The sequence below is a fragment of the Callithrix jacchus genome, chromosome 22, assembly GCF_049354715.1.
Source record: "Callithrix jacchus isolate 240 chromosome 22, calJac240_pri, whole genome shotgun sequence".
Taxonomy (NCBI): Eukaryota; Metazoa; Chordata; class Mammalia; order Primates; family Cebidae; genus Callithrix; species Callithrix jacchus.
Genome location: NC_133523.1, coordinates 8,283,459 through 8,306,502, shown reverse-complemented (window position 1 = coordinate 8,306,502; position 23,044 = coordinate 8,283,459). Strand labels below are relative to the sequence as shown.

At 45.0% G+C, this 23,044-nt stretch overlaps 1 protein-coding gene across 1 annotated transcript in view; it reads left to right on the top strand.

The window, feature by feature from the left end:
• The window catches only part of MUC16 (mucin 16, cell surface associated), a 152,064-nt gene extending 133,645 nt beyond the window's left edge, over nt 1–18,419 (top strand). Inside the window, exons 103-111 of the mRNA XM_054250241.2 lie at nt 1,785–1,915; nt 2,260–2,327; nt 3,660–3,808; nt 5,234–5,385; nt 5,711–5,778; nt 8,140–8,306; nt 12,994–13,035; nt 13,346–13,425; nt 16,493–18,419. Of these exons, the coding sequence (XP_054106216.2) occupies nt 1,785–1,915; nt 2,260–2,327; nt 3,660–3,808; nt 5,234–5,385; nt 5,711–5,778; nt 8,140–8,306; nt 12,994–13,035; nt 13,346–13,425; nt 16,493–16,591 (956 nt within the window). The 3' untranslated portion in view covers nt 16,592–18,419. The remainder of the gene's footprint in view (nt 1–1,784; nt 1,916–2,259; nt 2,328–3,659; nt 3,809–5,233; nt 5,386–5,710; nt 5,779–8,139; nt 8,307–12,993; nt 13,036–13,345; nt 13,426–16,492) is intronic.
• The last annotated feature ends 4,625 nt before the right edge of the window (nt 18,420–23,044 follow it).

The window sequence follows — 23,044 nt, the reverse complement described above, 5'->3', positions numbered from 1 at the left end:
GGAGTTCCAGACCAGCCTGGCCAAATGGTGAAACTCCATCCCTACTAAAAATACAAAAAAATAACCAGGCATGGTGGACACCTATAGTCCCAGCTACTCAGGAGGCTGAATCAGGCAGAAGTTGCAGTGAGCTGAGATCACACCACTGCACTCCGGCCTGGGTGACAGAGCGAGAGTCCATCTCAAAAACAAACAAACAAACAAACAAAAACACCATGCTTTATGCTCGATCCCCAGAACTTACTCATCTTGTAACTAAAAGTTTGTATTTTGTGACCAACATCGCCCCATTTTCTCTATTGCCACCCCTATGCCCCTGATAACCAGCATGTTATTCTCTGCTTCTATACATTTGACTCTTTCAGATTCTACACATTAAGTGAGATCATGTGGTATTTGTCTTTCTCTGTCTGGTTTATTTCACTTAGCATAGTGCCCCCCAGGTTCATCCATAATGAATTTCAATTCAAAACCCAAATGGCTGAGCCGTGGCATCCTTTGGAACAGTATAGCAGTTCCTTCTATATGAGGATCCTCTGTGTCAGCGGTTCTTACCAGGGGACACTTCTGCTCCCTGCCACCCCCAAGAGACTCTAGGAAATATCTGGAAACATTTTTGTCGTCACAACTCAGGGAGGGAAGGAGGATGCAACTGGCATCTAGTGGGTTGGTAGCCTATTTTCCAGTGCATAGAAGATGCCCACCCCAGGGAATGATCCAGCCTCAAATGCCAATAATTTTCAAGGGTGAGAAATACTGTTGTACATGGTCCCAAAGTTCCTAGATGGGTACGAGACTGACATTCATCACACTTTTCTGTAATAACTCGTTACATTTTTTGAGGTCAGGAATTTGAGACCAGCCTGGCCAACAGTGAAACCCTGTCTCTACTAGAAATACCCAAATAAGCTGGGCATGGTAGCAGCCACCTGTAATCCCAGCTACTTGGAAGTCTGAGGCAGGAGAATTACTTTAACTCAAGAGGCAGAGGTTGCAGTGAGCTGAGATCATGCCGCTGCACTCCAGCCAGGGCAACAGAGCAAGACTCTGCCTCTTGAGCTCAACAAAATTAGGGTATGAGTACCATTGTACCCTCAATTCTCAGCACATCAGCACATTATAGTATTGAATGAATTGCTGAATGTGTGAGCAAATGAAAGATTAGTATCTCTGGTGTAACACACATTGATTCATTCAGCAAACATATATATGTGGCTGTTCTGCCCCAAGCCTTGTGCTGGGTCTGGAGACAGAAGACACATTTTTCTGTCTCTGAAAAACTCATACTTGAGTGAACCAAAAATCAGAAGCACAATAAAGACCCTACTGCTGTTATTAACAGGGTACTATCAGAGCTGAGAGGTGGAGTAAATCAAGGAGGGATTTCTGGAGGAGGGTGTTACATACCCAGCCCTGTGCTAAGCACCAGGATACAATAGTGAATAAGACAGACATGGGCCCCTGCTGTCCTGGAGCTCCCTCTCACTGGGCTCTTGAAGCATGAACAGAAGTTTTTCAGGAAATAAAAAGGACGCATTCCTAGAAGTGGAAACTGCATAGCCCGTGCAGGAAAGCTCTGCTCGGGAGAATCCACGTAAAATTGCAGATTTCCCTCTCTTTGGGGCAACTTTCCGTCTAAGAGCTCCTGCAATACCCAGCATGTGGACCTGAAATTGACTGATTCTGACAGTAGGGAGGGCCCCCCTGGGCCATGCTGGCTCTGCATTTTGTGCTGAACATCTCCCCACCCATCTGTGGTCTTGTCTTCTTCTCTGTGGCTCCAGGCTACGCACCCCAGAATTCATCAATCCAGAGCGAGTACCAGATAAATTTCCGCATTGTCAACTGGAACCTCAGTAATCCAGACCCGACATCCTCAGAGTACATCACCCTGCTGAGGGACATCCAGGACAAGGTGAGGCATCTCTCACCCTCCCATCTCCCCTGTGTGCTTTTCTCCCTCTTCCACCTGATAGCCTATTAAGTGATGATTTCAAATACTTCGCTTCATCTACATGTTCTAGGTTCTCTCTCAGTTTCCAAAGGTACTCTCTTGACTACCATCCCCATTTCCCAGATGGGCAAACGGAGGTTCAGGAAGGGGCATAGTGTGCCTAGGGTCACATGGTGCCTTAGGAGCAGAGTTAGGATTTGAACTCTGGTCCCCTTTGCTCTGAGTCCTGTGTTTTTTTTCCACTGACATCAGTGGCCCCTCCACACCCAAGAGACCTCCATCTCACCCACTACCCCTCCTTTTAGGTCACCACACTCTACAAAGGCAGTCAACTGCACGACGCGTTCCGCTTCTGCTTGGTCACCAACTTGACGTAAGTTCTGAAGGTTGCAAGCAGCAGGCAAGCTTGCGGCTGTGTCTCTGAGCACCCTTGAGCTACAGGTCTCCGCCGGGGTACTCATTCTCCCCTACATCCCTGTTAGCTAATCCTACCACCTCCTCCCGTAAATCCTCAAGGTAGGGAGTGAGGATTGACCTCATGCAGCCACCAACTCCCAGCATTCACCTTCTTTTTTTTCTGGACACTTGGGAAAAGATAACTTTTTGATGTAGAACTCAAAATCATAGCCCAATAATAATGACTAACACCAGCCAGCCTCCTCTCATTTGATTCTCACGATAGTCTGTATGAGTTGAGGGCAAAGATCCTCCCAATTTGTGGGAAAATTGAGGGTCAGAAAAGTGAACTTCCCAAATCCATCCAAGTTGAGATTTGAACGCAGGTCTCTAATGACTGGGTGAAGGAATGAAGATATCTACACTTGGGAAGAGGAGGGTCACAGGACACAGGGCTGACTTGGCGTATTTCTAAACTTCAAGGATTTTTGTATTTCAAATGAGGATATGGAGATGGTTAATGGGAACAAAAAATAGAAAGGAAAAATAAGACCTGGTATTTGCTAGCACAACAGGGTGACTGTAGGTACATTTTAAAATAGAATTAAAAGTGTGTGCTTGGATCATTTGTAACACAAAGGATATATGCTTGAGGAGATGGATTTCCCATTTACCCTGATGTGATTATTATGTCAAAAAATTGCGTCAAAAAATCTCATATACCCCATAAATATATACACCTGCTATGTACCCAAAAAAATTAAAAACAAATGCAATCAAAAGTAGGCTTGGTGCAGTGGCTCACACCCATAATCCCAGCACTTTGGGAGGCCAGGGAAGGCAGATCTCTTGAGCCCAGAAGTTCAAGACTAGCCTGGGCAACATAGGGAGACCTAGTCTCTACAAAAAAATACAAAAGTTAGCCAGGCATGGTGGCACACACCTGTAGTCTCAGCCACTTGGGAGGCTGAGGTGGGAGGATCGCTTGTGCCTAGGAGGCAGAGGTTGCAATGAGCTGAGATTAAGCCACTGCACTCTAGCCTGGGTGACAGAATGAGACTCTATCTCAAAAATAAAATACAATAAAATAAAAAGTAGAAATCAAGAGGGAAAAAGTGCTGGGATTACAGGCATGAGCCACCTCGCCCAGACGAAGGGTTCCCATTTTTATCAGAACCCTTCTCTAGGCAGCTGGGCAGCCCCCACCCCCACCCCCATCACCAGTTGCCTGTAGGCCTTTGGGTCTTTAGAAACAGCAACCCATGATCTGCTGCTGGTGCTGAGTACTAGCTGTGATCTCTGTCCCTAGGATGGACTCCATGGTGGTCACAGTCAAGGCGTTGTTCTCCTCCAGTCTGGATCCCAGCCTGGTGGAGCAAGTATTTCTAGATAAAACCCTGAATGCCTCATCCCATTGGCTGGGAACCACCTACCAGTTGATGGACATGCATGTGACAGGTACAAGGGGGGTGGCTGGTTTCATAACTGGCAGGGGTGGGGTTATGAGGAAAGATAGGGCTTCTCAGTACCAGTGGAATTGGTGGAGGCTCTAGAGAGGGAAAGGGAGGCTTTCTGGAGACCCATGTAGATGACCCCTGGCAGTAGATTATCTAACAAGGCAGGAACAGAACACTCAGCCATTGCACCTAAGAGAACAGCTATTTTTAAATGTAAAAAAAATTGTGTTGAATGAATGAATCAATAAATCAATGCATTCATTCATTCATTCATTCAATAAACAATGAAAGTAAATAAGCACTGATGATACAGTGTGATAACTGCTATGCTAAGGGAATTTCAGGAGCCTGTAGGAGCCCCAGGGAGGGACACAAAACCTTGTCTTGGAAAGTTGTCTCTAGGAAGGGGTGATGAAGCTGAGATTTGACAGAGAATGGGACCTAGCCAGGGAGAGCAGATGGAGAATTGTGCTCCATGCGTCTATAACCGAGAAGATAGAATATGGCATTCTGGGGGAAGTTGTGAAAAGATTGGTGAGCTGGGGTATCCACTTTGATATTGGAGAGGTGACTGTTGAAGCCAAAGATAGGGGCAGAGATTTCTTGGATACTGGAATGGCTTAGGGAGGAACATGACACACTCATGAGTTCTGCTTTAGAAAGTGAAATGAGGCTGGGTCTGGTGGCTCAGGCCTGTAATCTCAGAACTTTGGGAGGCCAAGGCAGGTGGATCACAAGGTCAGGAGTTTGAGACCAGCCTAGCCAATATGGTGAAACCCCATCTCTGCTAAAAATACAGAAATTAGCCAGGCGTGGTGGTGCACACCTGTAGTCCCAGCTACTTGGGAGGCTGAGGGAGGAGAATAGCTTGACCTCAGGAGGTGGAGGTTGCAGTGAGCCAAGATGCCACTGCACTCCAGCCTGGGTGACACAGTGAGACTCCATCTCAGAAAAAAAAAAAAAAAAAAAAAGAATTCTGCTTATCCTGTGGGTGCTGTGTGCAGAATGGAGGGTGAATGGGGAGAGAACAGCAAAGGCAGGAAGACCCTTTAAGAACAAAGATCATCAGAAGACTCAGCAAATATGAGTAGCAGATGCCTGCTGGCTTGGTCAGCACCTGTGCTTGCTGACTACATCCACAGAAAAACCCACTCTCTTTTCACTCCTGTTGTGGGATTTCTTACAAGCCTTGGGAGAAAGAGAGTTGGACACATAGATGGGTGGATGGATACAAGTTGGACAGGTGGATGGAGGAAGACTCTCCTTCCAATATAGAGCTGTTACCTAAAGCCCTTTATCCCACCTGCAAAAACCTAGCTCAGCTGTCACTGCCGGGGATAAGTAGGCTAGCTGCAGTAATCTCTTTCTTGAACCCCGCCCCCCCCCTTGATAGTGGATTTTTACAAACTTTTTTTTTTAATTCTAGAAATGGAGCCATCAGTGTATCAACCCACCAGCAGTTCCAGCACCCAGCACTTCCCCCTGAATTTCACCATCACCAACCTACCATATTCCCAGGATGTAGCCCACCCAGGCACTACCAATTACCAGAGGAAAAAAAGGAACATTGAAGATGCGGTGAGAAGGGGGTGGTGCATCCACTCTGCTACCGTGCAGAAACTCGCTTCTGCATAGTGCGTAGCCACAGGGTGACTTTTTAAAACGATCCACAAAACAGGTTCTTATTTCCATTTAAGATGTCACAGAGAGGTTCAGTAGCTGATCCAAGGTCACACAGCTAAGTCATACCCTGGAAGAGCATGTCCTTTGATATACACACCTGGGCAAGTGTTCGTCATGATGAGAAAAAAAATAGATGGAGAAGTATGCTCAGTGGCTTGAAAATTCTCTGATGCTACTGGGGCGGGGAATCTGACCTAAGAAACAACACCCTGTCTTTCAGCTCAACCAAGTCTTCCGAAACAGCAGCATCAAGAGTTATTTTTCTGACTGTCAAGTTTTAACATTCAGGTGAGTTCTAACTCAGGACCTGATGACTCTGGGAACTTCCGCTGTCCTTTAAATAGAACTGTCCCCAAGCCATAGCGTTGTTGGAAGAGAACCCTAAGAATATAGAGCTGTTACCTAAAAACCAGCTTTTTCCTCAAGCTGGAGCCCAACTGGCTTCAACACTCAGGAGAGTCGGTGTAAATCTCAGCTTGCTGACTACACCCCAGAGAAACCCAGTCTCTTTTCACCCACGTTGTAGGGAATTCTTACAATGCCTCGTAGAAAGAGAGTTGGACACATAGATGGGTAGATGGATACAAGTTAGACAGATGGATGGAGGAAGACCCTCATAGAGCTGTTACCTAAGACCCTTTATCCCATCTTCAAAAACCTAGCTCAGCTCACACTGCCAGGAATAAGTAGGCTAGCTGCAATAATCTCTTTCTTGAGCCTCCCACCCCCTGATAGTGGATTTTTTTTTAATCTTAAGGTTATACCTGAGTTAGTGGATTTTTACATACTTTTTTTTTTTTTATGGTGCTGAGGCTGTAGAATCTAGAGTGTAGAATCTACTACATTAAGACATCAGCTGGCTGGGCACAATGGCTCACGACTGTAATCCCAGCACTTTGGGAGGCTGAGGTGGGCAGATCATGAGGTCAGGACTTCAAAACCAGCCTGGCCAACATAGTGAAACCCCATCTCTACTAAAAATACAAAAAATTAGCTGAGAGTGGTGGTGGGAGCCTGTAATCCCAGCTACTTGGGAGGCTGAGGCAGGAGAATAGCTTGAACCCAGGAGGTGGAGGTTGCAGTGGTTGAGTGAGATCGCTCCGGCACGGGTGACATTGTGAGACTCTGTCTTGGTGGGGAAAAAAAAGATATCAGCTACTGAAATCAGGATCATGGAAGATGAGGGAAGGAAGGGACTAAAACCAGCTGACTTGGTATCCAGCAGCCTAATTGTCCTTTCCAATAAGGGGTATTAAAACCAGATGACTTGGTATCCAGCAGCCTAACTGTCCTTTCCATTAAGGGGTATTATTTCCAATGGGGGAATATTGACTTTTTTTTTTGACAACTGTCATGAGAACAGGCTTTCCTCACTAAGCAAGTTCTGAGTCAGAACAAATAAAGACAAGCCATGAGAATAAGGCTCTTTCAAGGAGCTGCCAAGCAGATCAAGCAGTGACAGAACTGATGGCTGGAGAACTCCAAAGCCACTTTGACTGCTAGGCAGCCGGTTTTCACAGGTGTCATGATTCTGAGGCTGCTGGTTTTCAAAATAACTGAGGATCTTGCCAGATGCAGCAGCTCACACCTGTAATCCCAGCACTTTGGGAGGCCAATGCATCGCTTGAGCTCAGGAGTTTGAAACCAGCCTGGGCAACATGGTGAAACCCCATCTCTACAAAAATTACAAAAATCAGCTGGGCATAGTGGTGTGCACTGTAGTCCCGGCTGCTTAGAAGTTTGAGATAGGAGGATGGCTTGAGCCCAGGAAGCAGAGGTTGTAGTGAGCTGAGATGGCGCCACGCAGTCCAGCCTGGGCAACAGAGCCAGAGCCTGTCTCAAAAAAAAAAGCTGAGGATCTTGAAAGAGCACTATAAAAATAATTCAAGTTAAAATGCCACAAGTCTTGCTTTTTTTTTTTTTTTTTTTTTTTTAGTGAGATTTAATGCTTTCCTTGACCAAACACCCCTCGATTTTTTGCAAGCCTTTGGTTCATTTCTAGACTTCTGAAAAAGTTGATTTTGACTATTTTGGCCAATGTTCTCATTGATTATATGGGTATTCAGAAGTCATTACCCCAGGAATGTTCTCCCTGTGACTGTTGTTTATTTTTATCATTTATTTATTTATTTTGAGACAGAGTCTTGCTCTGTCACCCAGGCTGGAGTGTAGTGGCATAATCTCAGCACACTGCAAACTCCATCTCCTGGGTTCCAGCGATTCTCCCGCCTCAGCCTCCCAAGTAGCTGGGATTACAGGTGCCCGCCACCATACCCAGCTGATTTTTGTATTTTTAGTAGAGATGGGGTTTTGCCTTGTTGGCCAGGCTGGTCTTGAACTCCTGATCTCAAGTGATTCAGCCACCTTGGCCTCCCAACGTGCTGGGATGACAGGCATGAGCTACCACGCCTGACCTCCCTATGGTTATTTTTAAATAAATTAAGTAGAATAAAATTAGAAATGCAGTTCTCCCATCCTAGCTACAAGTGTTTAGCAACAACATGAAGCTACTGATGGCTGCACTGGGTAGTGCAGACATAGAATATTTACATCATTGCAGAAAGTTCCTGCAGAAAGAACCAAGGAGGAGGAAGCCTAGACTCCTGATAGAATTGCAAAGATCTTGGCTTATCCCTCGTCCCCTTCCAGGTCCGTCCCCAATAGCAGCCACACCGGGGTGGATTCTTTGTGTAACTTCTCACCACTGGCTCGGAGGATAGATAGAATTGCCATCTATGAGGAATTCCTGCGGATGACACAGAATGGCACCCAGCTGCAGAACTTCACCCTGGACAGGAACAGTGTCCTTGTGGATGGTAAAGCTCCCTGGTCATTGGGGCTGGGGTGGGAGCTCCCACTTCCTCACCTGGGTTCTTCCCTGGGAACCTGAAGGCTTAGAGGTGATTCATCATTGAACTTTCTTAGACTGGGAGAAGGTGGCTTAGTTCTCCTAGGCTTTACCCATCATTGAAGGAAAGAAAAAGACACCCAAGGGATACAGGAGGCATTTGCCCTCTTCTGGCCAGGTCTGTGACCTCAGGCTAGTGATAGCTCCTCTCTGGACTTCTTATCTCTGTACTTAGCAAGCCACCTGGTTTTTGGCTCCCCTCTTGCCTGCCCTAGATAGATTGCTTCTCCACCCCAGGCAGCTGCAGTATTAAACAATTACCCTGATTGGTTTTTGCTGTTGTGGTGGTTTGTTTTTGAGAGAGGGTCTCTGTCACCTAGGCTGGAGTGCAGTGGCATGATCTTGGCTCAGTGCAGCCTCAATCCTTGGGCTCACCCACCTCAGCCTCCTGAGTAGCTAGGATTACAGGCATGTGCCACCACACCTGGATAATTTTTGTTTTTTTTCTAGAGATGGGGTTTTGCCCTGTTGCCCAGGCTGGTCTGGAACTCCGGAGCTCAAGCGTTCCACCTGCTTCAGCCTCCCAAAGTGCTGGGATTACAAGCAGGCATGCACCACTGCACCTGGCTCTAGTTTTTTTCTTTTAGAGGTGAGGTCTCACTCTGTTACCCAGAATGGAGTGCAGCGGTACAGACCTATCTCACTGCAGCCTTGAACTCCCAGGCTCAAGTGATCCTCCCACCTCAGCCTCCCAAGTAGCTGGGACTACAGGCATATGTCACCATGCCTTCCTCATTTCTAAATTTTTTGTAGAGACAGGTTCTCACTACGTTGTCCAGGCTGGTCTCTAACTCCTGGCCACAAGTGATCCTCCTGCCTCCGCAGGTCAATGAGGGCTTTCAGTTTCGAGTTGTATGTGATTCATCCTCAACACCTGTGGTAGATGGACCTATTTTCCAACTCCTGAGATGGCTTCAAGGTGGCTCAACTTTGCATATCTAGATTTACGCAGTCAAAGAATAGTTACACACGTTGTACCATGTATCAGAAATGTAACAGAGAATAACTGTCTGCTTTTTCACCACTATATTCCAAGAACCCCATATTCTGCCTGGCACGTAATAAATACTCATATTTACAGAAGGAATAACTAGATTTCATACAAGGTTTTTTTCAGGTCAAATGTGATTAACGTATTAGACGAGACCTTCCAATGCCTGTGTGCACTGTCCTTGGTTCTGAATTATTGTTGTGCAAGAGGGTACTGTTGAATATTTAGAATCAAGCCTTAGGCCAGGCCTGGTGGCTCGTGCCTGTAATCCCCACATTTTGGGAGGCTGAGGCAGGTGGATCACCTGAGTTGGGAGTTTGAGACCAACCTGACCAATGTGGAGAAACCTCGTCTCTACTAAAAGTCCAAAATTAGCCAGGTTTGGTGGAGCATGCCTGTAGTCCAAGCTACTCGAGAGGCTGAGGCAGGAGAATCTCTTTAACCCGGGAGGCAGAAGTTGCGCCATTGCACTACAGCCTGAGCAACAAGAGCGAAACTCTATCTCAAAAAAAAAAAAAAAAAGAATCAACAAGCCTTTCGCATGCCCATCACAGGTTTTTCTTGTTTTACTGTTTTTTGTTTGTTTGTTTTTAAGTAAAAATTGTTGTCAGCTCACAGGCTTTCTAGAAACAGGCCATGGACCCAACATGGATGTAGTTTGCCAAACCTTGCCTTGAATCAACACCACCCAGTAGAACTTCTGCAGTGGTATAAAATGTTTCTATCTGTGCCATTCAGCACAGGAGTCATGTGTGATTACCAAGTGCTTGAAGTGTGGTTAATGTAACTGAGATACTGAAGTTTTCATTTTAATTTAAAAAGCAGGCCGAGGTGGGTGGATCACAAGATCAAGATATCGAGACCATCCTGGTCAACATGGTGAAACCCCGTCTCTACTAAAGATACCAAAAATTAGCTGGGCATGGTGGCGCGTGCCTGTAATCCCAGCTACTCAGGAGGCTGAGGCAGGAGAATTGCCTGAACCCAGGAGGTGGAGGTTGCGGTGAGCCGAGATTGCGCCATTGCACTCCAGCCTGGGTAACAAGAGCAAAACTCCTTCTCAAAAAAAAAAAAAAAAAAAAGCCACTTGTGGCTGCTGTATACTGCAAACCACTTTTTTATGATTATTTGTATGTATTTAAGGGGTACATTTGTATCTAGTTAAGTGGTACAAGTGCAATTTTGTTGCATGTATATATTGCCCGGTGGGGAAGTCTAGGCTTTTAGGGTATTCATTACTTGAATGATGTACATTGTATCCACTGAGTAATTTCTCATCATCGGCTCTCCTCCACTCCCCAACCCTTGCAACTCTCTGCTATCTGTTATTCCACTCTCTATGTCCATGCCTATGCATTATTTAGCATTGATATGTCTATGCACGATTTAGTCAAATACATGTGATAGCTGGGCGTGGTGGCTCATATCTGTTATCCCAGCACTTTGGGAGCTTGAGGTGGGTGGATCACGAGGTCAGGAGTATGAGACAAGCCTGACCAACGTGGTGAAACCCCCTCTCTACTAAAAATACAAAAATTAGCCCAGTGTGGTGGTGGGCACCTGTGATCCCAGCTATTCCAGAGGCTGAGGCAGGAGAATTGCTCGAACCCAGGAGGCGGAGGTTGCGGTGAGCCAAGATCATGCCACTGCACTCCAGCCTGGGTAACAGAGTGAGACTGCATCTCAAAAAAAAAAAAAAAAAAAAACATGTGGTATTTGATTTTCTGTATCTGAATTGTTTGACTTAAGATAATGACCTTCATTTCCATCCATGTTGCTACAAAAGACATGATTTCTTTTTTGTGTGTGTGCCTGAGTGGTACTGTATTGTGTGTGTGTGTGTGTCACATTTCCTTTATACAGGCCTCCATTGACTGTATAAAGTCAACACTTAGGTTGATTCCATACATTTGCTATTGTGAATAGTTCTGTGATAAACACACAGGTGCGGTTGTCTTTTTGATACAATTATTTGTTTTCCTTTTTGTAGATACCCATAGTAGGATTGCTGGATCAAATGGTAGTTCTATTTTTAGTTCTTTGAGAAATCTTTATACTGTTGTCCATAGAGGTTGTACTAAATTACATTCCCACCAACAATATATGAGTTCCCTTTTCCTGCATCCTCTCCAACATCTGTTACTTTTTGTCTTTTTAGTAATAGCCCTTCTGACTGGTGTAAGATGGTATCTCATCATGGTTTTAACCTGCATTTCTCTGATTATTAGTGATGCTGAGCATTTTTTCATGTGCTTGTTAGCCATCGGTATGTCTTCCACATCTTTATGAAGATGGTCATAACAGGGTTGCAGTAGAGGAACCAAGAACCCTTCCCCATGCATGATGGTTGCTTTACATCCCTATCTTCATGAAGTTTTTGAGGTAGTGAGGAATAACAAGAATAGGCAGTTGTCGATTATAAATTATTTGATGTGAACCTGTCCATACTTGGGTGTGGTCATCAGGGAAGGCTTCCTGGAGGAAATGACATTAAAGAATTCTAAAAGATGAGGATAGGCTGGGTATGGTGGCTCATGCCTATAAATCCCTGCAGTTTGGGAGGCCAAGGCAGGTGGCTCACTTGAGATCAGGAGTTTGAGACCAGCCTGACCAACATAATGAAATTCTGTCTCTACTAAAAATACAAAAAAATTAGCCAGGCATGATGTTGGGTGTCTGCAATCCCAGCTACTCCAGAGACTGAGGCAGGCAAATCGCTTGAACCTGGGAGGCAGAGGTTGCAGTGAGCTGAGATCGTGCTATTCCACTCCAGCCTGGGCAATGAGCAAAACCCCGTCTCAAAAAAAAAAAAAAAAACCCACAAGTAAACAAAAAAAAAGATGAGGATGAAACAACCAAGTGAAGGAGAGCTTAAATATGTTCTTAGGCAGAACAAAAAGCTTTTGAGTGAGAATTTGAAAACTTAGAGTCATCCCAGGGGTTTCCAACTGCAATGATCCATTCTCTCCACCCCCATTGGGCCCAGCCCACCAAGCCCAGAGGCATGAATTTAACTTATGACACTCTTGTGGTGGGATAATGGCTTTGGGCTTATATAGCCAGGAGTCCTCATTTTTTTTTTTTTTTTGAGAAGGAGTTTCGCTCTTGTTACCCAGGCTGGAGTGCAATGGCGCAATCTCAGCTCACCACAACCTCCGCCTCCTGGGTTCAGGCAATTCTCCTCCCTCAGCCTCCCAAGTAGCTGGGATTACAGGCACATGCCACCATGCCCAGCTAATTTTTTGTATTTTTAGTAGAGATTGGGTTTCACCATGTTGACCAGGATGGTCTCAATCTCTTGACCTCGTGATCTGCCCGCCTCGGCCTCCCAAAGTGCTGGGATCATTTTTTTTAGAGATACGAATTGGAATACTTGGGGTAAGATGTCATGATGTCTACTGGCTTCTAAAACTACAGCAAAACCGTTTAAGTTCACCGAAATGTCAATCAGTAATAAATTGAATGTATAGATTTTAGTTGGAGAAAATATAAATCACTAAATCAAGGTTATTATACTCGTCTCTCCGCTTTTTTGTATGCTTGTAAAGTTGTATTAAAAGAATAAGACACACTCACATGCACCATCCATTTCTTTCATTTTTAGGGTATTCTCACAACAGCAATGAGGCCTTAACTGGGAAGTCTGGTAAGTCTCAAAAAAGCCCCAGCCCAGGGTAAGGAGGGGGTCACTTGATGGTGCTTCACCTTGTCCTGGAGCATTGTGCCCACACAGTCTTGGATGACCAACCAAGGCAAAGGCTATTGAGGCATAGTGAAGGGATAGCAGGGATCCTGGCTTGCTGGGGCCTCACTTTTGGGGAGCGTCAGAGGCATGAGGTTGTTGAGTCACTAAGCTCTCCTCCCCAGGGCTGTGCCTATCCTCAGGCCACATAGGGTCCAAGAAGGAGCCCTGGGATGTGGCAGGAGGTGGCTTACCCTAACCCTTGTCTCCCTAGACCTTCCCTTCTGGGCCATCATCCTCATCTGCTTGGCGGGACTCCTGGGACTCATCACATGCCTGATCTGTGGTTTCCTGGTGAGCAAGGAAGGGTTGCTTTTCTTCTGTTGGGTTGTAAGAGTTTTTGATACACACACATACACACACATACACATATACACACACACACACACACATATATATATACATATATATATATATAGAGAGAGAGAGAGAGAGAGAGAGAGTTATATAGATAAATAGATCATTGCAGGCCGGGAACAGTGGCTCATGCCTATAATCCCAGCACTTTGGGAGGCCAAGGCAGGCAGATCATGAGGTGAAGAGATCAAGACCATCCTGGCCAAAATGGTCAAACTGCATCTCTACTAAAAACAATTTTTTTCAGACGTCTCTCTGTCACCCAAGCTGGAGTACAGTGGCATAATCTTGGCCCATTACAACCTGTGCCTCCCAGTTTCAAATGATTCTCTTGCCTCAGCCTCCCGAGTAATTGAGACTACAGGCATGCATCACAATGCCTGGCTAATTTTTATATCTTTAGTGCAGACAGTATTTCATTATGTTGGCCAGGCTGGTCTTGAACTCCTGATCTCATGATCCACCTGCCTCAGCCTCCCAAAATGCTAGGGTTACAGGTATAAGCCACCATGTCTGTTGCTTGCTGAGGTATAACTCACCAAGAGTTTTTAATATATTCTATACCTATACTATACTATACTATACTGTACTATACTATACACAAGTCCTTTGCTGAATGCATGTTTTGCGAATATTTTCTCCCAGTTCATGGAGTGGCTTTCCTATTTTCTTTTTATAATTGTACTTTTAATTAATTGATAAATAATGAATGCATATATTTATGGGATACAATGTGATGCTTTAGCATATGTACAATTATGGAATGACTCAATCAAGCTAATTAATATGTCCCTCACCTCTCATACTTATTATTTCTTTGTGGTGTGAACATTGGCAACCTACACTCTTAGCAATTTTGAAATCTACATTATTATTAACTAGTTACTACATTGTGCAGATCTCAAAAACTTCACAACCTATATGCTGATTACAAGATACTGAGTGAAAAAGTGATTGCAAAGAGTGTAAATAAAAGGACATAAGAGGGGAAAAATGTAACATTAGTCATGAGGGAAATGTACATGGAAGTCACAATGAGAGGCCACTTTGCACAAGAATGGATATAATTGAAAAGACTGACTATAACAAGTGTTGGTGAAAATGTGATGTAACTGGATTCTCTTAAAGCACTAGTGGAAAATAGCTTGGCCACTTATTTGAAAATTACACACACCCTCCATAAGACCCACCATCGCACTTCTAGTAATTTATCTAAGAGAAATAAAAAACATGTCCATATGAAGACTTGTACAAAAATGTTCATAACAGCTTTATTTGTAATAGCTAAACTCTGAAAACAACCCTAATGTCCATCAACAAATATATCCTGAAAATGGAATCTTATTCAGCAAAAAAAGGAATTAATTATTAATAAATTATACAGCAACATGTATAAATTGCAAAATAGTTATGCCTAGTGAAGAATCCAGACAAAGAAGAGTACATGCCATATGATTCCCTTTATAGACAAATTTTAGTAAATACAAACTAATCTGTAAAGACAGAAATCAGATTAGTGGTTGCCTGAGAGTGAGAATGTGTTTGCAGTGGCAGGGAAAAGGGAATTGCAAAAGAGCAGAAGGAAAATTTCGGGTTTTTTGTTTGTTTGTTTGAAACAGAGTCTTGCTTTGTTGCTCAGGCTGGAGCACAGTGGTGCGATCTTGGCTCACTGCAACCTCTGCCTCCCAGGTTTGAGTGATTCTCCCACCTCAGCCTCCCAAGTAGCTGGGATTACAGAGGCACACCACCATAGCCAGCTAATTTTTGTATTTTTAGTAGAAACAAGGTTTTACCATGTTGGCCAAGTTGACCAACTTGACCTCAGGTGATCCACCTGCCTTGGCCTCAGAAAGTGCTGGGATTACAGGCCTGGGCCACCACACCTGGCCAGGAGTAAAGTTTTGGGGATGATGGATGGATGTTCCTTATCTTGATTGTGGTGATCGTCCAATAAGTTATGATCACAAGTTACCAAAACGTTCGTTTTAAATGTGTGCCATTTATTTTATGTTCGTTATGCCTCAGTTAAGCTGGACAGGTATAGAGAAGGAAGGGAGGGAGAGAGAGGGAGAAGGTGAGACCAGTGCCAAAAGCCAGAGAGAAAGAGAATGAGATGAGAGAGAAATTATATTTAGACAGAAGATAGGAGATAGATGATTGATAGTTGATGGCTGATTGGTGGATAGTTGATAGGTAGATGATAAATAGATGATTCTTATAGGTAATTGATAGATGATAAATTGACAAGTAATAGGTAGTTGATAGATATTGTTAAATAAATGATAGATAAATAGATGATTGATAGATTATAAATAGCAGATGATTGAGAGATGAGAGATAATTGATAGTTATTGATAGGTAGATAATTGATTGACAAATCAATAAATACTGATAGTTAGATGATAGATAAATAGATCATCGCAGGCTGGGCGCAGTGGCTCATGCCTGTAATCCCAGCACTTTGGGAGGCCAAGGCAGGCAGATCACAAGGTAAAGAGATCAAGACCATCCTGGCCAACATTGTGAAACTGCATCTCAAAAATACAAAAATTAGCTGGGAGTGGTGGCGGGTGCCTGTAGTCCCAGCTACTCGGGAGGTTGAGGCAGGAGAATCACTTGAACCTGCTTGAACTCAGTTGCAGTGAACTGAGATAATGCCACTGCAGTCCAGCTTGAGGGACAGAGTGAGACTCTGTCTCAAAAAAAAAAAAAATAGATCATTGGTAGATCTGTGATATATTGATAAATTCAGGGGCAAAGGGAGAGAGAAATAAAGGGGATATCAGAGGGGGAAACTGTTTTTAAACTGCGAGTAAAACAAGGAGAGAGAAGAAAAGAACGTAGTGAAAAGAGGAAAAGAACAGAGGGAGAAAGTAAATGGAACAAAGAATGGAGACAAAGGAAGCATAAGGTCTCCGGCTTTGGCCATAGTCTCACCCCTGTGGCTGTCCCCTCCCTGGATGGCTGACCAGTCCATTCTCATGCCTCCTCCTCACCCTCACAGGTGACCACGCACCGGCGAAAGAAGGAAGGAGAATACGACATCAGGCAACAGCACCCAGGCTACTGCAAGTCATACGTACACCTGGAGGATCTGCAATGACTGGCACTGCCCGGCACCCGGGGTCGCTTTTCCCCAGCCAGGGTGCAAAGAAGCTGAGCTGGGGCAGAAATAAACCATATTGGTCGGACACAAGTCTCTGAGCCTTTCTTGACATGACCCTTGACTGGTTCATGTTGGGCTAAGAGAACAGTCTTCCCCCTTCATGAAGTCCTGAAGGCAACTCCCAGTTGCGTTTTGTGGCTTCACACCATGGCATCCCTTAGGAACAGCAGAATTGGTGCAACTGGTTGTATTTGGCTCCTCTTGCACTGGAATACCAGGCCGGGCTCAGTGGCTCACACCTATAATCCCAGCACTTTGGGAGGCCAAGGCAGGAGGATCACTTGAGGTCAGGAATTCAAGACCAGGCTGACCAACTTGATGAAACCCTTTCTTTACTAATAATACAAAATAAAATTAACTGGGCATGGTTGCCTATGCCTATAATCCCAGCTACTTGGGAGACTGAGGCAGGAGAATTGATTGAACCAGAGAGTCGAAGGTTGTAGTGACCTGAGATTGCACCACTGCACTCCAGCCTGGCAACAGAATAAGACTCCATCTCAAGAAAAGAAAAGAAAAATTTGCTAGGCATGGTGGTGCATGCCTATAATCCCAGCTACTCAGGAGGCTGAGGCACAAGAATCACTTGAACCCAGGAGGCAGATGTTGCAGTGAGCTGAGATCATGTCACTGCACTCCAGCCTGGGTGACAGAGTGAGACTGTCTTAAAAAAAAAAAAACCTGGCTGGGCCCAGTAGCTCACACCTGTAATCCTAACACTATGGGAGACCAATGCAGGCAGATTGCTTGAGTCCAGGAATTGCAGACCAGCCTGGGAAACATGGCAAAATGCTGTCTCTCTAGAGACTTTAAAAAATAGCCAGGCATGGTGGTGTGTGCTTATAGTCCCAGCTACGTGGGAGGCAAAGGTGGGAGGATCACCTGAGCCTGGGAGGTCGAGGCTGCAGTGACCTGTGATTGTACCACTGGACTGCAGCCTGGGTGACAGAGTGAGATCCTGTCTCGAAGAAAGAAAAAAAATAAATACCTGAGACTGGGCAGTTTATAAAGAAAAGAGGCTTAATTGGCTCACAGTTCTGCAGGCTGTACAGGAAGCATGATGCCAGCATCTGATCAGCTTCTGGGGAGGTCTCAGAAAGCTTCCAATCATGGCAGAAGGCTAAGGGAGGGCCAGCATGTCACATGGCCAGAGCAGGCGCAAGAGAGAGTTGCGGGGAACAAAGGTGCCACACAATTAAACAATCAGATCTCACAAGTACTGACTCCCTGTTGCAAAGGCAGCATCAAACCATGAAGGATCTGCCTCTATGACCCAAGCACCTCCCACCAGGCTCCACCCACTTCCAACACTGGGGATTACAATTCAGATTTGGTGGGGACACATATTCAAACTATATTACTAATGATATGGACGGGGGCAGGGAAATACTGGGTAGAAGAGAGTGGTTCCACAGCAAAGGCCCCACCCTCAAGCCTGGAGACCCGTGGCCCTAAATGGGAACAAGCATTCCTGTTTTCACGCCCAGAAGTTACCTTTTGGCCCACCATGCTCCCCTATCCTGTCCCATATAAACCCCAAACTCCACAAGCAGATGAGACAAACAGAAGAGCAGAGGAATGGCAGAACGGCAGAGCAGAGAAAGGAGAGGAATTCAGCTGGGGATAGTTGGAGAGGTGACCAACCACCGGACAGCCAAACTTCAGGAGAAGATCATCTTCCCACTCCATCCCCCTTCCAGCTCCCCATCCATCCCACTGAGAGCCACCTCCCCTATTCAATAAAACCCCCACATTGATCCTTCAAGTCTATGTGTGACCTGATGCTTTCTGGATGCTGGACAAGGACCTGGGTACCAAGAGGACACTGAGCTGGTTAACATTTAAGCCATCCACAGACAGCAAGGCTAAAGGGAGTTGCAGTCTCCCAACCCTGCACACTGCCATGGGGCCAGAGCCAAGGGGTACTCACCCTGGCTTTTGCACCTGCCTGTCTGCATGCTCCCCCTCCCATAAGGGGTTTTAGTTAGTGAATTTCTTTATCAATATATCACATATCTACCAATGATCTATTTATCATCTAGCTATCAATATTTAGAGATCTGTCAATCAATTATCTACCTATCAGTAACTATCAATTATCTCTCTTCTCTCAATCATCTGCTATTTTTTTTTTTGAGACGGAGTTTACCTCTTGTTACCCAGGCTGGAGTGCAATGGTGCGATCTCGGCTCACTGCAACCTCCGCCTCCTGGGTTCAGGCAATTCTCCTGCCTCAGCCTCCTGAGTAGCTGGGATTACAGGCATGCGCCACCATGCCCAGCTAATTTTTTTGTATTTTTAGTAGAGACGGGGTTTCACCATGTTGACCGGGATGGTCTCAATCTCTTGACCTTGTGATCCACCCACCTTGGCCTCCCAAAGTGCTGGGATTACAGGCTTGAGCCATCTCACCCAGCCTAATCATCTGCTATTTATAATCTATTAATCATCTATCAATCACGTATCCATCATCTATTTATCATCTACTTATCAATATCTATCAACTATTACCTGTCAATTTATCATCTATCAATTATCTATCAAAAATCATCTATTTATCATCTACCTATCAACTATCCACCAATCATCTATCAACTACCAATCAGCTGAACAGATGAGCCACACCCTGTTGCACATCCTGCAAGGGGGTCAGGGAATTCTCCTGTTTCACTGATACAGAAATTGCCATCATGGAGGCCAGGGGCAGTGGCTCATGCTGGTAATCCCAGCACTTTGAGAGGCCGAGGTGGGTGGATCACCTGAGGTCAGGAGTTCGAGACCAGCCTGGCCAACATGGTGAAACCCTGTCTCTACAAAAAATATAAAAATTAGCTGGGTGTGGTGATGGGCACCTGTAATCCCAGCTACTTGGGAGGCTGAGGCAGGAGGATCCACCGAGAGGTGAAGGTCACAGTGAGCCAAGATTGCACCATTGCACTCCAGCCTGTGTGACAGAGCAAGACACCATCTCAAAAAAAGAAAAAGAAAAGAAAATTTCCATGGTGGAAAATCAGCATTCCACTTCAGTTTGAGGTCTCCCTCCTTTGTCATCCAGTACACACCCACCCTTGACTCTGACACCAGCCATCACACCCATCCTGATCCTTTATCTTCCCATACCCCACCCCAGCAGAAACCCTGGCAGTTCCAAGTTTCTCTTATGCTATTTTATTCTCTGAGACTGAAGTACCAGAATTTCCATATTAATATTCCCTGGGCAGCTTCTTCCCCATCTCACAGGTCCTCTAAGGTGGGAAGCAGACCAAGAAGAAATGAATGGGTCAGAAATGGTTCTCCAGGCCAGGCACCATGGCTCACCCAGCACATTGGGAGACTGCGGCAGCAGAAGGATTGCTTGAGGCCAGGAGTTAGGGACCAGCTTTGGCAAAATAACGAGACCCTCATCTCTACTAAAAGAAAAAAAACAGCTGAATGTGGTGGCACACACCTGTAGTTCCAGCTACTAGGGAGGCTGAAGCCGGAGGATCCCTTGAGCCCAGGAAGTTGAGGCTACAGTGTGATCACACCACTGCACTCCAGCCTGGGCAACAGAGTGAGACTCCAATCTCTAAAAAAGAAAAATAGAGGCCGGGCGCGGTGGCTCAAGCCTGTAATCCCAGCCCTTTGGGAGGCCAAGGCGGGTGGATCACAAAGTCAAGAGATCTAGACCATCCTGGTCAACATGGTGAAACCCCGTCTCTACTAAAAATACAAAAAAATTAGCTGGGCATGGTGGCGCGTGCCTGTAATCCCAGCTACTCAGGAGGCTGAGGCAGGAGAATTGCCTGAACCCAGGAGGCGGAGGTTGTGGTGAGCCGAGATCGCACCATTGCACTCCAGCCTGGGTAACAAGAGCAAAACTCCGTCTCAAAAAGAAAGAAAGAAAGAAAGAAAAATAGAGTGCGATATCTATATTATTTATAGCTTCCCTAAAAATTGATTATTTAAAAATTTTATCTTTTCTTCTCTGTGCTTCCACATGGTAATTATCTGAATCCTAGAATGTGGTTCTTTTTGCTTTTGTTTTGTTCTGGTTTTTTGAGATGAAGTTTCACTCTTGTTGCCCCAGCTGGAGTGCAATGGGGTGATCTTGGCTCACCGCAACCTCTGCCTCTCAGGTTCAAGCAGTTCTCCTGTCTCAGCCCCCGAGTAACTGGGATTACAGGTGTCCGCCATCACACCCAGCTTGTTTTTGTATTTTTAGTAGAGACGAGGTTTCACCATGTTGGCCAATGCTGGTCTGGAACTCCTGACCTCAGGTGATCCAACCACCTCGGCCTCCCAAAGTGCTGGGATTACAGACGTGAGCCACCACGTCCAGGCATAGAATGTGTTTTAACGTTTTATTTGTATTTGCTTGAAAACAAATACAAATAGACTACATCCAGTCTGTTTGACTTTTTTTTAGATTCCACATAGAAGTGGGTCAATGCAGTATTTTTGTTTCTGTGTCTGACTTAATTCACTTATCTTAAAGTTAGTAGGCAGTGATCAAGGTCTTGAAATCATTCAGCACTTCGTCCTCATAGTCACAGGATAAACCCTACCTAATCAGAATCAATTATTAGTTTTGTGAAATATCCTAGTGAATTCCAGAATAATATTTCGTGAGTTTTGTATATCTACGTTTTCAAATAAACTAACTCTAGTTATTTTTCTGTTCTTGATTGCCTGATAATTCAAGAGTTGCATTTAATGAAATACCAGACTGTCTCTGATTCTCTACATGTGTTGAAATTTGATTCAGGAAAGTTGACACAATTTGTGGGATAATAGTGTCAAGAGAAACTTTTTAAGCCAGGTGTGGTGGCTCATGCCTGTAATCCCAGCACTTTGGGAGGCTGAGGCAGGTGAATCACTTGAAGTCGAGACCAACCTGACCAACATAATGAAACTTTATCTCTACTAAAAATACAAAAATTAGCTGGGCATGGTGGTGGGCACCTGTAATCCCAGCTACTTGAGAGGCTGAGGCATGAGAATCACTTGAACCCGGGAGGGGAAGGTTGCAGTGAGCCAAGATCTCACCACTGAACTCCACCCTGGGCGACACAGTAAGAACCTGTCTCAAAAAAAGAAAAGAGAGAGAGAGACTTTTCAGTGTTATAAATCTAACAATACACCATCATTCTGTTTGTTGGGATTAAGAGTTAAAGTCTATCTACTTGGCTGATCAAGCTTATTGAATTATTCCAATCCTCTTTATATTTATTTTATTTTATCTTATGGATTTACCAGTTTCTGAGATTGGTGTGTTGCAGGAGGCTGAGGAAGGAGGATTGCTTGCATCTAGGAGTTTGAGACCAGCCTGGTCAACAGAGTGAGACCTTGTCTCTCCAAAAAATAGAAAAAATTAGCCAGGAGTAATGGCATGTGCCTGTAGTCCCAGCTACTCAAGAGGCTGAGGCAGGAAGATCACCTGAGCCCAAGAGTTCGAGACTACAGAGAAGTTTTTTGTTGTTGTTGTTGTTTGGGTTTGGGTTTTTTGTTGTTTGTTTGTTTTTTTTGAGAGTCTTGCTCTGTCACCCAGGCTGGAGTGCAGTGGTGCGATCTTGGCTCACTGCAACCTCTGCCTCCTGGATTCAAGTGATTCTCTTGCCTCAGCCTCCTGAGTAGCTGGAACTACAGGTGTGCACCACTACACCCAGCTAGATTTTGTATTTTTTGTAGAGATGGGTTTCCCCATGTTGGCCAGGCTGGTCTTGAACTCCTGACCTCAAGCAATCTGTCCACCTCAGTCTCCCAAAGTGCCAGGATTACAGGTGTGAGCCACCATACCTGGCCTGCAGTGAGTTACGATAGCACCACTGCACTCAAGCCTGGGCTACATACATACATACATAGTAAATAAAAATAAGACTATAACCTGAAAAAGAAAACTCTCCTTTCCCTGCCCACCTGAAACCCAGTCTCTCACATCAAAAAGAATTACTGTCTTTATTCCCTTGTATCATACAAAGAAGGGTTTTTTGTTTTGTTTTGTTTTTGAGACAGAGTCTTGCTCTATCACCCAAGCTAGAGTGCAGTGGCACGATCTCGGCTCACTGCAACCTCCGCTTCCAGGTTCAAATGATTCTCCTGCCTCAGTCTTCCAAGTGGCTGAGATTACAGGTGCCTGCCACTAAACCTAGCAAATTTTTGTATTTTTATTAGAGACAACGTTTCACCATGTTAGCCAGGCCAGTCTTGAACTCCTGGTTATAAGTGATCCACCCACCTCAGTCTCCCAAAGTGCTGGAATTACAGGCATGAGCCACCGCGCCCTGCTGTGAATTTACTAATGTAGGTGCTCTTAGGTGCTCACCCAGCCTAATTGTTTTTAAGTGTTGGCATATTTTAAAGTTTCAAGAGCTCAAAGCAAAAAACCTCATTGTGGATACTGCAAAGAGA